General features: G+C 45.4%; 1 protein-coding gene and 1 pseudogene across 1 annotated transcript in view; one reads left to right on the forward strand and one right to left on the reverse strand.

The window, feature by feature from the left end:
* LOC139243073 (calpain-1 catalytic subunit-like) overlaps window positions 1–18,101 on the reverse strand; it is a gene marked incomplete at both ends in the record, with an annotated part of 231,498 nt that overhangs the window by 73,166 nt on the left and 140,231 nt on the right. The window contains one exon of the mRNA XM_070870667.1: window positions 412–477. Within this exon, the coding sequence (XP_070726768.1) occupies window positions 412–477 (66 nt within the window). The remainder of the gene's footprint in view (window positions 1–411; window positions 478–18,101) is intronic.
* On the forward strand, window positions 6,560–10,790 carry LOC139243085 (protein enabled homolog; annotated as a pseudogene).

Consider the following 18,101-nt stretch of genomic DNA (forward strand, 5'->3'; position numbering starts at 1 on the left):
CCGGGGTCAGAGAGATACCCGGGGTCGGAGAGATACCCGGGGTCAGAGGGATACCCGGGGTCGGAGATACACCCGGGTTCAGAGTGGGGTCGGAGAGATACCCAGGGTCGGAGAGATACCCGGGGTCGGAGAGATAGCCGGGGTCGGTGAGATACCCGGGGTCGGAGGGATACCCGGGGTCAAAGTGGAGTCAGAGAGATACCCGGGGTCGGTGAGATACCCGGGGTCGGAGGGATACCCGGGGTCGGAGGGATACCCGGGGTCGGAGGGATACCCGGGGTCGGAGTGATACCCGGGGTCGGAGGGATACCCGAAGTCGTTGTGGGGTCAGCCCGGGGTCGGTGTGATATTAAATGGTGAGCTTGCGAGGAGGGACCCCATCTGAACAGCAGAAATAGACCAGTCACTCACCTCTCCCGCGAGCTGCCTGAACATCGCTTTGAAATTTTCAGCAACGTCATCCTCGCTGATTTCTTCCTGAAACACAAATGAGAGAGAAATGAGAGAGAGAAATCTGCGAGGGAGAGAAATCAGCGAGGGAGAGAAATCAGCGGGAGAGAAATTAGCGAGAGAGAAATTAGCGAGAGAGAGAAATCAGCGAGAGTGAAATCAGCGAGAAAGAGAGAAATCAGCGAGAGAGAAATTAGCGAGAGAGAGAAATCAGCGAGAGAGAAATCAGCGAGAAAGAGAGAAATCAGCGAGAGAGAGAAATCAGCGAGAAGGAGAAATCAGCGAGAGAGCAATCAGTGAGAGAAATCAGCGAGAGAGAGAAATCAGCAAGATAGAGAAATCAGCAAGAGAGAGAAATCAGCGAGAGAGAAATCGGCGAGAGAGAAATCAGCGAGAGAGAAATCAGCTAGAAAAATCAGCGAGAGAGAAATCAGCGAGAAGGAGAAATCAGCGAGAGAGCAATCAGTGAGAGAAATCAGCGAGAGAGAGAAATCAGCAAGATAGAGAAATCAGCAAGAGAGAGAAATCAGCGAGAGAGAAATCGGCGAGAGAGAAATCTGCGAGAGAGAAATCTGCGAGAGAGAAATCAGCGAGAGAGAGAAATCAGCGAGAGAGAGAAATCAGCAAGAGAGAGAAATCAGCGAGAGAGAAATCTGCGAGAGAGAAATCTGCGAGAGAGAAATCTGCGAGAGAGAGAAATCAGCGAGAGAGAGAAAACTCAGGGGAGAGAAATCAGTGAGAGAGAGAAATCAGCTAGAGAAATCAGCGAGAGAGAAATCAGCGAGAGGGAGAAATCAGTGAGAGAAATCAGCGAGAGAAAAAAATCAGCGAGAGAGAAATCAGTGAGAGAGAGAAATCAGTGAGAGAGAGAAATCAGCGAGAGAGAAATCATCGAGAGAGAGAAATCAGCGAGAGAGAAATCATCGAGAGAGAGAAATCAGCGAGAGAGAAATCAGCGAGAGAAAGAAATCAGCGAGAGAGAAATCAGCGAGAGAGAGAAATCAGCAAGAGGGAAATCAGCAACAGGGAAATCAGCGAGAGGGAAATCAGCGAGAGAGAAATCATCGAGAGAGAAATCAGTGAGAGAGAAATCAGCAAGAGAGAGAAATCAGCAAAAGAGAGCAATCAGCGAGAAATCAGCGAGAAATCAGCGAGAGAAATCAGCGAGAGAGAGAATTCAGCGAGAGAGAAATCAGCGAGAGAGAAAGATCAGTGAGAGAGAAAGATCAGCGAGAGAGAGAAATCAGCGAGAGAGAAATCAGCGAGAGAGAAATCAGCGAGAGAAATCAGCGAGAGAGAAATCAGCGAGAGAGAAATCAGCGAGAGAGCAATCAGTGAGAGAAATCAGCGAGAGAGAGAAATCAGCAAGATAGAGAAATCAGCAAGAGAGAGAAATCAGCGAGAGAGAAATCGGCGAGAGAGAAATCAGCGAGAGAGAAATCAGCTAGAAAAATCAGCGAGAGAGAAATCAGCGAGAAGGAGAAATCAGCGAGAGAGCAATCAGTGAGAGAAATCAGCGAGAGAGAGAAATCAGCAAGATAGAGAAATCAGCAAGAGAGAGAAATCAGCGAGAGAGAAATCGGCGAGAGAGAAATCTGCGAGAGAGAAATCTGCGAGAGAGAAATCAGCGAGAGAGAGAAATCAGCGAGAGAGAGAAATCAGCAAGAGAGAGAAATCAGCGAGAGAGAAATCTGCGAGAGAGAAATCTGCGAGAGAGAAATCTGCGAGAGAGAGAAATCAGCGAGAGAGAGAAAACTCAGGGGAGAGAAATCAGTGAGAGAGAGAAATCAGCTAGAGAAATCAGCGAGAGAGAAATCAGCGAGAGGGAGAAATCAGTGAGAGAAATCAGCGAGAGAAAAAAATCAGCGAGAGAGAAATCAGTGAGAGAGAGAAATCAGCGAGAGAGAAATCATCGAGAGAGAGAAATCAGCGAGAGAGAAATCAGCGAGAGAAAGAAATCAGCGAGAGAGAAATCAGCGAGAGAGAGAAATCAGCGAGAGGGAAATCAGCAACAGGGAAATCAGCGAGAGGGAAATCAGCGAGAGAGAAATCATGGAGAGAGAAATCAGTGAGAGAGAAATCAGCAAGAGAGAGAAATCAGCAAAAGAGAGCAATCAGCGAGAAATCAGCGAGAAATCAGCGAGAGAAATCAGCGAGAGAGAGAATTCAGCGAGAGAGAAATCAGCGAGAGAGAAAGATCAGTGAGAGAGAAAGATCAGCGAGAGAGAGAAATCAGCGAGAGAGAAATCAGCGAGAGAGAAATCAGCGAGAGAAATCAGCGAGAGAGAAATCAGCGAGAAGGAGAAATCAGCGAGAGAGCAATCAGTGAGAGAAATCAGCGAGAGAGAGAAATCAGCAAGATAGAGAAATCAGCAAGAGAGAGAAATCAGCGAGAGAGAAATCGGCGAGAGAGAAATCTGCGAGAGAGAAATCTGCGAGAGAGAAATCAGCGAGAGAGAGAAATCAGCGAGAGAGAGAAATCAGCAAGAGAGAGAAATCAGCGAGAGAGAAATCTGCGAGAGAGAAATCTGCGAGATAGAAATCTGCGAGAGAAATCAGCGAGAGAGAGAAAACTCAGGGGAGAGAAATCAGTGAGAGAGAGAAATCAGCTAGAGAAATCAGCGAGAGAGAAATCAGCGAGAGGGAGAAATCAGTGAGAGAAATCAGCGAGAGAAAAAAATCAGCGAGAGAGAAATCAGTGAGAGAGAGAAATCAGCGAGAGAGAGAAATCAGCGAGAGAGAAATCATCGAGAGAGAGAAATCAGCGAGAGAGAAATCATCGAGAGAGAGAAATCAGCGAGAAAGAGAAATCAGCGAGAGAGAAATCAGCGAGAGAGAGAAATCAGCAAGAGGGAAATCAGCAACAGGGAAATCAGCGAGAGGGAAATCAGTGAGAGAGAAATCATCGAGAGAGAAATCAGTGAGAGAGAAATCAGCAAGAGAGAGAAATCAGCAAAAGAGAGCAATCAGCGAGAAATCAGCGAGAAATCAGCGAGAGAAATCAGCGAGAGAGAGAATTCAGCGAGAGAGAAATCAGCGAGAGAGAAAGATCAGTGAGAGAGAAAGATCAGCGAGAGAGAGAAATCAGCGAGAGAGAAATCAGCGAGAGAGAAATCAGCGAGAGAGAAATCAGCGAGAGAGAAATCAGCGAGAAGGAGAAATCAGCGAGAGAGCAATCAGTGAGAGAAATCAGCGAGAGAGAAATCAGCAAGATAGAGAAATCAGCAAGAGAGAGAAATCAGCGAGAGAGAAATCGGCGAGAGAGAAATCTGCGAGAGAGAAATCTGCGAGAGAGAAATCAGCGAGAGAGAGAAATCAGCGAGAGAGAGAAATCAGCGAGAGAGAGAAATCAGCAAGAGAGAGAAATCAGCGAGAGAGAAATCTGCGAGAGAGAAATCTGCGAGAGAGAAATCTGCGAGAGAAATCAGCGAGAGAGAGAAAACTCGGGAGAGAAATCAGTGAGAGAGAGAAATCAGCTAGAGAAATCAGCGAGAGAGAAATCAGCGAGAGGGAGAAATCAGTGAGAGAAATCAGCGAGAGAAAAAAATCAGCGAGAGAGAAATCAGTGAGAGAGAGAAATCAGCGAGAGAGAGAAATCAGCGAGAAAAATCAGCGAGAGAGAAATCATCGAGAGAGAGAAATCAGCGAGAGAGAAATCATCGAGAGAGAGAAATCAGCGAGAAAGAGAAATCAGCGAGAGAGAAATCAGCGAGAGAGAGAAATCAGCAAGAGGGAAATCAGCAACAGGGAAATCAGCGAGAGGGAAATCAGCGAGAGAGAAATCATCGAGAGAGAAATCAGTGAGAGAGAAATCAGCAAGAGAGAGAAATCAGCAAAAGAGAGCAATCAGCGAGAAATCAGCGAGGAATCAGCGAGAGAAATCAGCGAGAGAGAGAATTCAGCGAGAGAGAAATCAGCGAGAGAGAAAGATCAGTGAGAGAGAAAGATCAGCGAGAGAGAGAAATCAGCGAGAGAGAAATCAGCGAGAGAGAAATCAGCGAGAGAAATCAGCGAGAGAGAGAAATCAGCGAGGAGAAATCAGCGAGAGAGCAATCAGTGAGAGAAATCAGCGAGAGAGAGAAATCAGCAAGAGAGAGAAATCAGCGAGAGCGAAATCAGCGAGAGAGAAATCAGCGAGAGAGATAAATCAGCGAGAGAAAAATCAGCGAGAGAGAAATCAGCAAGAGAGAAATCAGCGAGAGAGAGAAAACAGCGAGAGAGAGAAATCAGCGAGAGAGAGAAAAATCAGGGGGAGAGAAATCAGTGAGAGAGAGAAATCAGCGAGAGAGAAATCAGCGAGAGAGAAATCAGCGAGAGAGAAATCAGCAAGAGAGAGAAAAATCAGGGGGAGAGAAATCAGTGGGAGAGAGAAATCAGCGAGAGAGAGAAATCAGCGAGAGAGAAATCAGCGAGAGAGAGAAATCAGCAAGAGGGAAATCAGCAACAGGGAAATCAGCGAGAGGGAAATCAGCGAGAGAAATCAGCGAGAGAGAAATCATCGAGAGAGAAATCAGTGAGAGAGAAATCAGCAAAAGAGAGCAATCAGCGAGAAATCAGCGAGAAATCAGCGAGAGAAATCAGCGAGAGAGAGAATTCAGCGAGAGAGAAATCAGCGAGAGAGAAAGATCAGCGAGAGAGAGAAATCAGCGAGAGAGAAATCAGCGAGAGAGAAATCAGCGAGAGAAATCAGCGAGAGAGAGAAATCAGTGAGGAGAAATCAGCGAGAGAGCAATCAGTGAGAGAAATCAGCGAGAGAGAGAAATCAGCAAGAGAGAGAAATCAGCGAGAGCGGAATCAGCGAGAGAGAAATCAGCGAGAGAGAGAAATCAGCGAGAGAGAAAAATCAGCGAGAGAGAAAATAGCAAGAGAGAAATCAGCGAGAGAGAGAACACAGCGAGAGAGAGAAATCAGCAAGAGAGAGAAAAATCAGGGGGAGAGAAATCAGTGAGAGAGAGAAATCAGCGAGAGAGAAATCAGCGAGAGAGAAATCAGCGAGAGAGAGAAAAATCAGGGGGAGAGAAATCAGTGGGAGAGAGAAATCAGCGAGAGAAATCAGCTAGAGAAATCAGCGAGAGGGAAATCAGCAAGATTGAGAAATCAGCGAGAGAGCAATCAGTGAGAGAAATCAGCGAGAGAGAGAAATCAGCAAGAGAGAGAAATCAGCGAGAGAGAAATCAACGAGAGAGGAATCAACGAGAGAGGAATCAGCGAGAGAGGAATCAGCGAGAGAAATCTGCGAGAGAGAGATATCAGCAAGAGAAATCAGCGAGAGAGAAGTCAGCAAGAGATAAATCAGCGAGAGAAATCAGCGAGAGGGAGAAATCAGCGAGAGAGAAATCAGCGAGAGAAATCAGCGAGAGGGAGAAATCAGCGAGAGAGAAATCAGCAAGAGAGAAAGCAGCGAGAGAGAAATCAGCGAGAGAGAAATCAGCGAGAGAAATCAGCGAGAGAAATCAGCGAGAGAAATCAGCAAGAGAAATCAGCGAGAGAAATCAGTGAGAGAGAGAAATCAGCGAGAGAAATCAGCGAGAGAGAAATCAGGGAGAGAAATCAGCGAGAGAGAAATCAGCGAGAGAGAAATCAGCGAGAGAGAGAAATCAGCGAGAGAGAGAAATCAGCAAGAGGGAAATCAGCTCGAGAGAGAAATCAGCAAGAGGGAAATCAGCAAGAGGGAAATCAGCAAGAGGGAAATCAGCGAGAGAGAAATCATCGAGAGAGAAATCAGCGAGAGAGAAATCAGCGAGAGAAATCAGCGAGAAATCAGCGAGAGAAATCAGCAAGAGAGAAATTAGCGAGAAATCAGCGAGAGAAATCAGTGAGAGAAATCAGCGAGAGAGAAATCAGCGAGAGAGAGAGAATTCAGCGAGAGAGAAATCAGCGAGAGAGAAATCAGCGAGAGAGAGAAATCAGCGAGAGAGAGAAATAAGCGAGAGAAATTGGCGAGAGAGAATTCAGCGAGAGAGAAATCAGAGAGAGAGAAATCAGCGAGAGATAACAGCAAGAGAGAAATCAGCGAGAGAGAGAAATCAGCCAGAGAGAAATCAGCGAGAGAGAAATAAGCGAGAGAGAAATAAGTGAGAGAAATCAGTGTGAGAAATCAGCGAGAGAAATGAGCAAGAGAGAAATCACCAAGAGAGGACTCAGCGAGAAAGAGAAATCAGCGAGAGTGAAATCAGAGAGAGAGAAATCAGCGAGAGATATCAGCGAGAAATCAGCAAGAGAGAGAAATCAGCGAGAGGGAAATAAGCTAGAGAGAAATCAGCAAGAGAGAAATCAGCGAGAGAGGAATCAGCGAGAAATCAGCGAGCGAGAGAAATCAGCGAGAGAGAAATCAGTGAGAGAAATCAGCAAGAGAGAAATCAGCAAGAGAGAAATCAGCGAGAGAGAAATCAGCGAGAGGGAGAAATCAGCGAGAGAGAAATCAGCGAAAGAGAAATCAGCAAGAGAGAAAGCAGCAAGAGAGAAATCAGCAAGAGAAATCAGAGAGAGAGAAATCAGCAAGAGAAATCAGCGAGAGAAAACAGCGAGAGAAATCAGTGAGAGAGAGAAATCAGCGAGAGAGAGAAATCAGCGAGAAAAATCAGCGAGAGAGAAATCATCGAGAGAGAGAAATCAGCAAGAGAGAAATCATCGAGAGAGAAATCAGCGAGAGAGAAATCAGCGAGAGAGAGAAATCAGCGAGAGAGAAATCAGCAAGAGAGAGAAATCAGCAAGAGGGAAATCAGCAACAGGGAAATCAGCGAGAGGGAAATCAGCAAGAGAGAAATCATCGAGAGAGAAATCAGTGAGAGAGAAATCAGCAAGAGAGAGAAATCAGCAAAAGAGAGCAATCAGCGAGAAATCAGCGAGAGAAATCAGTGAGAGAAATCAGCGAGAGAGAGAATTCAGTGAGAGAGAAATCAGCGAGAGAGAGAAATCAGCGAGAGAGAAAGATCAGTGAGAGAGAAAGATCAGCGAGAGAGAGAAATCAGCGAGAGAGAAATCAGCGAGAGAGAAATCAGCGAGAGAAATCAGCGAGAGAGAAATCAGCGAGGAGAAATCAGCGAGAGAGAAATCAGCGAGGAGAAATCAGCGAGAGAGAAATCAGCAAGAGAGAGAAATCAGCGAGAGCGGAATCAGCGAGAGAGAAATCAGCGAGAGAGAGAAATCAGCGAGAGAGAAAAATCAGCGAGAGAGAAATCAGCAAGAGAGAAATCAGCGAGAGCGAAATCAGCGAGAGAGAGAAAACAGCGAGAGAGAGAAATCAGCGAGAGTGAGAAAAATCAGGGGGAGAGAAATCAGTGAGAGAGAGAAATCAGCGAGAGAGAAATCAGCTAGAGAAATCAGCGAGGAGAAATCAGCGAGAGAGCAATCAGTGAGAGAAATCAGCGAGAGAGAGAAATCAGCAAGAGAGGGAAATCAGCAAGAGAGAGAAATCAGCGAGAGAGAAATCAGCGAGAGAGAAATCAGCGAGAGAGAAATCAGCGAGAGAGAGAAAAATCAGGGGGAGAGAAATCAGTGGGAGAGAGAAATCAGCGAGAGAAATCAGCTAGAGAAATCAGCGAGAGGGAAATCAGCAAGATTGAGAAATCAGCGAGAGAGCAATCAGTGAGAGAAATCAGCGAGAGAGAGAAATCAGCAAGAGAGAGAAATCAGCGAGAGAGAAATCAACGAGAGAGGAATCAACGAGAGAGGAATCAGCGAGAGAAATCAGCGAGCGAGAGAGAAATCAGCGAGAGAGAAATCAGCGAGAGAAATCAGCGAGAGAGAGATATCAGCAAGAGAAATCAGCGAGAGAGAAATCAGCAAGAGATAAATCAGCGAGAGAAATCAGCGAGAGGGAGAAATCAGCGAGAGAGAAATCAGCAAGAGAGAAAGCAGCGAGAGAGAAATCAGCGAGAGAAATCAGCGAGAGAAATCAGCAAGAGAAATCAGCGAGAGAAATCAGCGAGAGAAATCAGTGAGAGAGAGAAATCAGCGAGAGAAATCAGCAAGAGAAATCAGTGAGAGAAATCAGCGAGAGAGAAATCAGCGAGAGAGAAATCAGCGAGAGAGAGAAATCAGCGAGAGAGAGAAATCAGCAAGAGGGAAATCAGCTAGAGAGAGAAATCAGCAAGAGGGAAATCAGCAAGAGGGAAATCAGCAAGAGGGAAATCAGCGAGAGAGAAATCATCGAGAGAGAAATCAGCGAGAGAGAAATCAGCTAGAGACATCAGCGAGAGAGAAATCAGCGAGAGAGGAATCAGCGAGAGAAATCAGCGAGCGAGAGAGAAATCAGCGAGAGAGAAATCAGCGAGAGATATCAGCAAGAGAAATCAGCGAGAGAGAAATCAGCAAGAGAGAAATCAGCGAGAGAAATCAGCGAGAGGGAGAGAATTCAGCGAGAGAGAAATCAGCGAGAGAGAAATCAGCGAGAGAGAGAAATCAGCGAGAGAGAGAAATAAGCGAGAGAAATCGACGAGAGAGAATTCAGCGAGAGAGAAATCAGAGAGAGAAATCAGCAAGAGATAACAGCAAGAGAGAAATCAGCGAGAGAGAGAAATCAGCCAGAGAGAAATCAGCCAGAGAGAAATAAGCGAGAGAAATCAGCGAGAGAAATCAGCGAGAGAAATGAGCAAGAGAGAAATCACCAAGAGAGGACTCAGCGAGAAAGAGAAATCAGCGAGAGTGAAATCAGAGAGAGAGAAATCAGCGAGAGATATCAGCGATAATTCAGCGAGAGTGAGAAATCAGCGAGAGGGAAATCAGCGAGAGAGAAATCAGCGAGAGAGAAATCAGCGAGAGAGGAATCAGCGAGAGAAATCAGCGAGCGAGAGAGAAATCAGCGAGAGAGAAATCAGCGAGAGAAATCAGCGAGAGATATCAGCAAGAGAAATCAGCGAGAGAGAAATCAGCAAGAGAGAAATCAGCGAGAGAGAAATCAGCGAGAGGGAGAAATCAGCGAGAGAGAAATCAGCAAAAGAGAAATCAGCAAGAGAGAAAGCAGCAAGAGAGAAATCAGCAAGAGAAATCAGAGAGAGAGAAATCAGCAAGAGAAATCAGCGAGAGAAATCAGCGAGAGAGAGAAATAAGCGAGAGAAATCAGCGAGAGAGAAATCAGTGAGAGAAAAATCAGCGAGAGAGAAATCAGCGAGAGAGAGAGAAATCAGTGAGAGAAATCAGCGAGAGAAATCAGCGAGAGAAATCAGCGAGAGAGAAATCAGCGAGAGAGAAATCAGCGCGAGAAATCAGCGAGACAAACATGAGAGGACTCAGCGAGAAAGAGAAATCAGCGAGAGTGAAATCAGAGAGAGAAATCAGCGAGAGAAATCAGTGAGAGAGAAATCAGCGAGAGAGAGAAATCAGCGAGAGAAAAATCAGCAATGGAGAAGTCAGCGAGAGAAGTCAGCGAGAGAAATCAGCGAGAGAGAAATCAGCGAGAGAGAAATCAGCAATAAAGAGAAATCAGCGAGAGAAATCAGTGAGTGAGAGAAATCAGCAAAAGAGAGAAATCAGCGAGAAATCAGCGAGAGAAATCAGCGAGAGAGAGAGAATTCAGCGAGAGAGAAATCAGCGAGAGGGAGAAATCAGCGTGAGAGAGAAATAAGCGAGAGAGAAATCAGCGAGAGAGAATTCAGCGAGAGTGAAATCAGAGAGAGAGAAATCAGCGAGAGATAGCAGCAAGAGAGAAATCAGCGAGAGAAAAATCAGCGAGAGAGAAATCAGCGAGAGAAATAAGCAAGAGAGAGAAATCAGCGAGAGAAATCAGCAAGAGAAATCAGCAAGAGAGGACTCAGCGAGAAAGAGAAATCAGCGAGAGTGAAATCAGAGAGAGAGAAATCAGCGAGAGATATCAGCGAGAAATCAGCGAGAGAGAGAAATCAGCGAGAGAGAAATCAGCGAGAGAGAAATCAACGCGAGAGAAATCAGCGAGCGAGAGAGAAATCAGCGAGAGAGAAATCAGCGAGAGATATCAGCAAGAGAAATCAGCGAGAGAGAAATCAGCGAGAGAGCAATCAGCAAGAGAGAAAGCAGCGAGAGAAATCAGCAAGAGAAATCAGTGAGAGAGAAATCAGCAAGAGAAATCAGCGAGAGAAATCAGCAAGAGAAATCAGTGAGAGAGAAATCAGCGAGAGAAATCAGCGAGAGAAATCAGCGAGAGAGAAATCAGTGAGAGAAATAAGCGAGAGAGAAATCAGCGAGAGAGAGAAATCAGCGAGAGAAATCAGCTAGACAAATCAGCGAAAGAGAAATCAGCAAGAGAGAAATAAGCGCCAGAAATCAGCGAGAGAGAAATCAGCGAGAGAGAGAGAATTCAGCGAGAGAGAAATCAGCGAGAGAGAAATCAGCGAGAGAGAGAAATCAGCGAGAGAGAGAAATAAGCGAGAGAAATCGACGAGAGAGAATTCAGCGAGAGAGAAATCAGAGAGAGAAATCAGCAAGAGATAACAGCAAGAGAGAAATCAGCGAGAGAGAGAAATCAGCCAGAGAGAAATCAGCCAGAGAGAAATAAGCGAGAGAAATCAGCGAGAAAAATCAGCGAGAGAAATGAGCAAGAGAGAAATCACCAAGAGAGGACTCAGCGAGAAAGAGAAATCAGCGAGAGTGAAATCAGAGAGAGAGAAATCAGCGAGAGATATCAGCGATAATTCAGCGAGAGTGAGAAATCAGCGAGAGGGAAATCAGCGAGAGAGAAATCAGCGAGAGAGAAATCAGCGAGAGAGGAATCAGCGAGAGAAATCAGCGAGCGAGAGAGAAATCAGCGAGAGAGAAATCAGCGAGAGAAATCAGCGAGAGATATCAGCAAGAGAAATCAGCGAGAGAGAAATCAGCAAGAGAGAAATCAGCGAGAGAGAAATCAGCGAGAGGGAGAAATCAGCGAGAGAGAAATCAGCAAAAGAGAAATCAGCAAGAGAGAAAGCAGCAAGAGAGAAATCAGCGAGAGAGAGAAATCAGCCAGAGAGAAATCAGCGAGAGAGAAATAAGCGAGAGAGAAATAAGTGAGAGAAATCAGTGAGAGAAATCAGCGAGAGAAATGAGCAAGAGAGAAATCACCAAGAGAGGACTCAGCGAGAAAGAGAAATCAGCGAGAGTGAAATCAGAGAGAGAGAAATCAGCGAGAGATATCAGCGAGAAATCAGCAAGAGAGAGAAATCAGCGAGAGGGAAATAAGCTAGAGAGAAATCAGCAAGAGAGAAATCAGCGAGAGAGGAATCAGCGAGAAATCAGCGAGCGAGAGAAATCAGCGAGAGAGAAATCAGTGAGAGAAATCAGCAAGAGAGAAATCAGCAAGAGAGAAATCAGCGAGAGAGAAATCAGCGAGAGGGAGAAATCAGCGAGAGAGAAATCAGCGAAAGAGAAATCAGCAAGAGAGAAAGCAGCAAGAGAGAAATCAGCAAGAGAAATCAGAGAGAGAGAAATCAGCAAGAGAAATCAGCGAGAGAAAACAGCGAGAGAAATCAGTGAGAGAGAGAAATCAGCGAGAGAGAGAAATCAGCGAGAAAAATCAGCGAGAGAGAAATCATCGAGAGAGAGAAATCAGCAAGAGAGAAATCATCGAGAGAGAGAAATCAGCAAGAGAGAAATCAGCGAGAGAGAGAAATCAGCGAGAGAGAAATCAGCAAGAGAGAGAAATCAGCAAGAGGGAAATCAGCAACAGGGAAATCAGCGAGAGGGAAATCAGCAAGAGAGAAATCATCGAGAGAGAAATCAGTGAGAGAGAAATCAGCAAGAGAGAGAAATCAGCAAAAGAGAGCAATCAGCGAGAAATCAATCAGAGAAATCAGTGAGAGAAATCAGCGAGAGAGAGAATTCAGTGAGAGAGAAATCAGCGAGAGAGAGAAATCAGCGAGAGAGAAAGATCAGTGAGAGAGAAAGATCAGCGAGAGAGAGAAATCAGCGAGAGAGAAATCAGCGAGAGAGAAATCAGCGAGAGAAATCAGCGAGAGAGAAATCAGCGAGGAGAAATCAGCGAGAGAGAAATCAGCGAGGAGAAATCAGCGAGAGCGAAATCAGCAAGAGAGAGAAATCAGCGAGAGCGGAATCAGCGAGAGAGAAATCAGCGAGAGAGAGAAATCAGCGAGAGAGAAAAATCAGCGAGAGAGAAATCAGCAAGAGAGAAATCAGCGAGAGCGAAATCAGCGAGAGAGAGAAAACAGCGAGAGAGAGAAATCAGCGAGAGAGAGAAAAATCAGGGGGAGAGAAATCAGTGAGAGAGAGAAATCAGCGAGAGAGAAATCAGCTAGAGAAATCAGCGAGGAGAAATCAGCGAGAGAGCAATCAGTGAGAGAAATCAGCGAGAGAGAGAAATCAGCAAGAGAGGGAAATCAGCAAGAGAGAGAAATCAGCGAGAGAGAAATCAGCGAGAGAGAAATCAGCGAGAGAGAAATCAGCGAGAGAGAGAAAAATCAGGGGGAGAGAAATCAGTGGGAGAGAGAAATCAGCGAGAGAAATCAGCTAGAGAAATCAGCGAGAGGGAAATCAGCAAGATTGAGAAATCAGCGAGAGAGCAATCAGTGAGAGAAATCAGCGAGAGAGAGAAATCAGCAAGAGAGAGAAATCAGCGAGAGAGAAATCAACGAGAGAGGAATCAACGAGAGAGGAATCAGCGAGAGAAATCAGCGAGCGAGAGAGAAATCAGCGAGAGAGAAATCAGCGAGAGAAATCAGCGAGAGAGAGATATCAGCAAGAGAAATCAGCGAGAGAGAAATCAGCAAGAGATAAATCAGCGAGAGAAATCAGCGAGAGGGAGAAATCAGCGAGAGAGAAATCAGCAAGAGAGAAAGCAGCGAGAGAGAAATCAGCGAGAGAAATCAGCGAGAGAAATCAGCAAGAGAAATCAGCGAGAGAAATCAGCGAGAGAAATCAGTGAGAGAGAGAAATCAGCGAGAGAAATCAGCAAGAGAAATCAGTGAGAGAAATCAGCGAGAGAGAAATCAGCGAGAGAGAAATCAGCGAGAGAGAGAAATCAGCGAGAGAGAGAAATCAGCAAGAGGGAAATCAGCTAGAGAGAGAAATCAGCAAGAGGGAAATCAGCAAGAGGGAAATCAGCAAGAGGGAAATCAGCGAGAGAGAAATCATCGAGAGAGAAATCAGCGAGAGAGAAATCAGCTAGAGACATCAGCGAGAGAGAAATCAGCGAGAGAGGAATCAGCGAGAGAAATCAGCGAGCGAGAGAGAAATCAGCGAGAGAGAAATCAGCGAGAGAAATCAGCGAGAGATATCAGCAAGAGAAATCAGCGAGAGAGAAATCAGCAAGAGAGAAATCAGCGAGAGAGAAATCAGCGAGAGGGAGAGAATTCAGCTAGAGAGAAATCAGCGAGAGAGAAATCAGCGAGAGAGAGAAATCAGCGAGAGAGAGAAATAAGCGAGAGAAATCGACGAGAGAGAATTCAGCGAGAGAGAAATCAGAGAGAGAAATCAGCAAGAGATAACAGCAAGAGAGAAATCAGCGAGAGAGAGAAATCAGCCAGAGAGAAATCAGCCAGAGAGAAATAAGCGAGAGAAATCAGCGAGAGAAATCAGCGAGAGAAATGAGCAAGAGAGAAATCACCAAGAGAGGACTCAGCGAGAAAGAGAAATCAGCGAGAGTGAAATCAGAGAGAGAGAAATCAGCGAGAGATATCAGCGATAATTCAGCGAGAGTGAGAAATCAGCGAGAGGGAAATCAGCGAGAGAGAAATCAGCGAGAGAGAAATCAGCGAGAGAAATCAGCGAGCGAGAGAGAAATCAGCGAGAGAGAAATCAGCGAGAGAAATCAGCGAGAGATATCAGCAAGAGAAATCAGCGAGAGAGAAATCAGCAAGAGAGAAATCAGCAAGAGAGAAATCAGCGAGAGGGAGAAATCAGCGAGAGAGAAATCAGCAAAAGAGAAATCAGCAAGAGAGAAAGCAGCAAGAGAGAAATCAGCAAGAGAAATCAGAGAGAGAGAAATCAGCAAGAGAAATCAGCGAGAGAAATCAGCGAGAGAGAGAAATAAGCGAGAGAAATCAGCGAGAGAGAAATCAGTGAGAGAAATCAGCGAGAGATAAATCAGCGAGAGAGAAATCAGCGAGAGAGAGAGAAATCAGTGAGAGAAATCAGCGAGAGAAATCAGCGAGAGAAATCAGCGAGAGAGAAATCAGCGAGAGAGAAATCAGCGCGAGAAATCAGCGAGACAAACATGAGAGGACTCAGCGAGAAAGAGAAATCAGCGAGAGTGAAATCAGAGAGAGAAATCAGCGAGAGAAATCAGTGAGAGAGAAATCAGCGAGAGAGAGAAATCAGCGAGAGAAAAATCAGCAATGGAGAAGTCAGCGAGAGAAGTCAGCGAGAGAAATCAGCGAGAGAGAAATCAGCGAGAGAGAAATCAGCAATAAAGAGAAATCAGCGAGAGAAATCAGCGAGAGAGAGAGAATTCAGCGAGAGAGAAATCAGCGAGAGGGAGAAATCAGCGTGAGAGAGAAATAAGCGAGAGAGAAATCAGCGAGAGAGAATTCAGCGAGAGTGAAATCAGAGAGAGAGAAATCAGCGAGAGATAGCAGCAAGAGAGAAATCAGCGAGAGAAAAATCAGCGAGAGAGAAATCAGCGAGAGAAATAAGCAAGAGAGAGAAATCAGCGAGAGAAATCAGCAAGAGAAATCAGCAAGAGAGGACTCAGCGAGAAAGAGAAATCAGCGAGAGTGAAATCAGAGAGAGAGAAATCAGCGAGAGATATCAGCGAGAAATCAGCGAGAGAGAGAAATCAGCGAGAGAGAAATCAGCGAGAGAGAAATCAACGCGAGAGAAATCAGCGAGCGAGAGAGAAATCAGCGAGAGAGAAATCAGCGAGAGATATCAGCAAGAGAAATCAGCGAGAGAGAAATCAGCGAGAGAGCAATCAGCAAGAGAGAAAGCAGCGAGAGAAATCAGCAAGAGAAATCAGTGAGAGAGAAATCAGCAAGAGAAATCAGCGAGAGAAATCAGCAAGAGAAATCAGTGAGAGAGAAATCAGCAAGAGAAATCAGCGAGAGAAATCAGCTAGAGAAATCAGCGAGAGAGAAATCAGTGAGAGAAATAAGCGAGAGAGAAATCAGCGAGAGAGAGAAATCAGCGAGAGAAATCAGCGAGAGAAATCAGCTAGACAAATCAGCGAAAGAGAAATCAGCAAGAGAGAAATAAGCGCCAGAAATCAGCGAGAGAGAAATCAGCGAGAGAGAGAGAATTCAGCGAGAGAGAAATCAGCGAGAGAGAAATCAGCGAGAGAGAGAAATCAGCGAGAGAGAGAAATAAGCGAGAGAAATCGACGAGAGAGAATTCAGCGAGAGAGAAATCAGAGAGAGAAATCAGCAAGAGATAACAGCAAGAGAGAAATCAGCGAGAGAGAGAAATCAGCCAGAGAGAAATCAGCCAGAGAGAAATAAGCGAGAGAAATCAGCGAGAGAAATCAGCGAGAGAAATGAGCAAGAGAGAAATCACCAAGAGAGGACTCAGCGAGAAAGAGAAATCAGCGAGAGTGAAATCAGAGAGAGAGAAATCAGCGAGAGATATCAGCGATAATTCAGCGAGAGTGAGAAATCAGCGAGAGGGAAATCAGCGAGAGAGAAATCAGCGAGAGAGAAATCAGCGAGAGAGGAATCAGCGAGAGAAATCAGCGAGCGAGAGAGAAATCAGCGAGAGAGAAATCAGCGAGAGAAATCAGCGAGAGATATCAGCAAGAGAAATCAGCGAGAGAGAAATCAGCAAGAGAGAAATCAGCGAGAGAGAAATCAGCGAGAGGGAGAAATCAGCGAGAGAGAAATCAGCAAAAGAGAAATCAGCAAGAGAGAAAGCAGCAAGAGAGAAATCAGCAAGAGAGAAATCAGCAAGAGAAATCAGAGAGAGAGAAATCAGCAAGAGAAATCAGCGAGAGAAATCAGCGAGAGAGAGAAATAAGCGAGAGAAATCAGCGAGAGAGAAATCAGTGAGAGAAATCAGCGAGAGATAAATCAGCGAGAGAGAAATCAGCGAGAGAGAGAGAAATCAGTGAGAGAAATCAGCGAGAGAAATCAGCGAGAGAAATCAGCGAGAGAGAAATCAGCGAGAGAGAAATCAGCGCGAGAAATCAGCGAGACAAACATGAGAGGACTCAGCGAGAAAGAGAAATCAGCGAGAGTGAAATCAGAGAGAGAAATCAGCGAGAGAAATCAGTGAGAGAGAAATCAGCGAGAGAGAGAAATCAGCGAGAGAAAAATCAGCAATGGAGAAGTCAGCGAGAGAAGTCAGCGAGAGAAATCAGCGAGAGAGAAATCAGCGAGAGAGAAATCAGCAATAAAGAGAAATCAGCGAGAGAAATCAGTGAGTGAGAGAAATCAGCAAAAGAGAGAAATCAGCGAGAAATCAGCGAGAGAAATCAGCGAGAGAGAGAGAATTCAGCGAGAGAGAAATCAGCGAGAGGGAGAAATCAGCGTGAGAGAGAAATAAGCGAGAGAGAAATCAGCGAGAGAGAATTCAGCGAGAGTGAAATCAGAGAGAGAGAAATCAGCGAGAGATAGCAGCAAGAGAGAAATCAGCGAGAGAGAAATCAGCGAGAGAGAAATCAGCGAGAGAGAAATCAGCGAGAGAAATAAGCAAGAGAGAGAAATCAGCGAGAGAAATCAGCAAGAGAAATCAGCAAGAGAGGACTCAGCGAGAAAGAGAAATCAGCGAGAGTGAAATCAGAGAGAGAGAAATCAGCAAGAGATATCAGCGAGAAATCAGCGAGAGAGAGAAATCAGCGAGAGAGAAATCAGCGAGAGAGAAATCAACGCGAGAGAAATCAGCGAGCGAGAGAGAAATCAGCGAGAGAGAAATCAGCGAGAGATATCAGCAAGAGAAATCAGCGAGAGAGAAATCAGCGAGAGAGCAATCAGCAAGAGAGAAAGCAGCGAGAGAAATCAGCAAGAGAAATCAGTGAGAGAGAAATCAGCAAGAGAAATCAGCGAGAGAAATCAGCAAGAGAAATCAGTGAGAGAGAAATCAGCAAGAGAAATCAGCGAGAGAAATCAGCGAGAGAAATCAGCGAGAGAGAAATCAGTGAGAGAAATCAGCGAGAGAGAAATCAGCGAGAGAGAGAAATCAGCGAGAGAAATCAGCGAGAGAAATCAGCTAGACAAATCAGCGAAAGAGAAATCAGCAAGAGAGAAATAAGCGCCAGAAATCAGCGAGAGAAATCAGCGAGACAAACAAGCAAGAGAGGACTCAGCGAGAAAGCGAAACCAGCGAGAGTGAAATCAGATAGAGAAATCAGCGAGAGAAATCAGCGAGAGAGAAATCAGCGAGAGAGAGAAATCAGCGAGAGAAAAATCAGCAATGGAGAAGTCAGCGAGAGAAATTAGCGAGAGAGAAATCAGCGAGAGAGAAAGCAGCGAGAAAGAGAAATCAGCGAGAGAGAAAGATCAGCGAGAGAGAGAAATCAGCGAGAGAGGAATCAGCGAGAGAGAAATCAGCGAGAGAGAAATCAGCGAGATAGACAAATCAGCGAGAGAGAAATCAGCAAGAGAGAGAAATCAGCGAGAGAGAAATCAGCGAGAAAGAGAAATCAGCGAGAGAGAAATCAGCGAGAGAAAGATCAGCGCGAGAAAAATCAGCGAGAGAGAAATCAGCGAGAGAGAAATCAGCGAGAGAGAAATCAGCGAGAGAGAAATCAGCGAGAGAGTAATCAGCGAGAGAAATCAGCGAGAGAGAAATCAGCGAGAGAGAAATCAGCGAGAGAGAGA

The sequence above is a fragment of the Pristiophorus japonicus genome, unplaced genomic scaffold (assembly GCF_044704955.1).
Source record: "Pristiophorus japonicus isolate sPriJap1 unplaced genomic scaffold, sPriJap1.hap1 HAP1_SCAFFOLD_160, whole genome shotgun sequence".
NCBI lineage: Eukaryota > Metazoa > Chordata > Chondrichthyes > Pristiophoridae > Pristiophorus > Pristiophorus japonicus.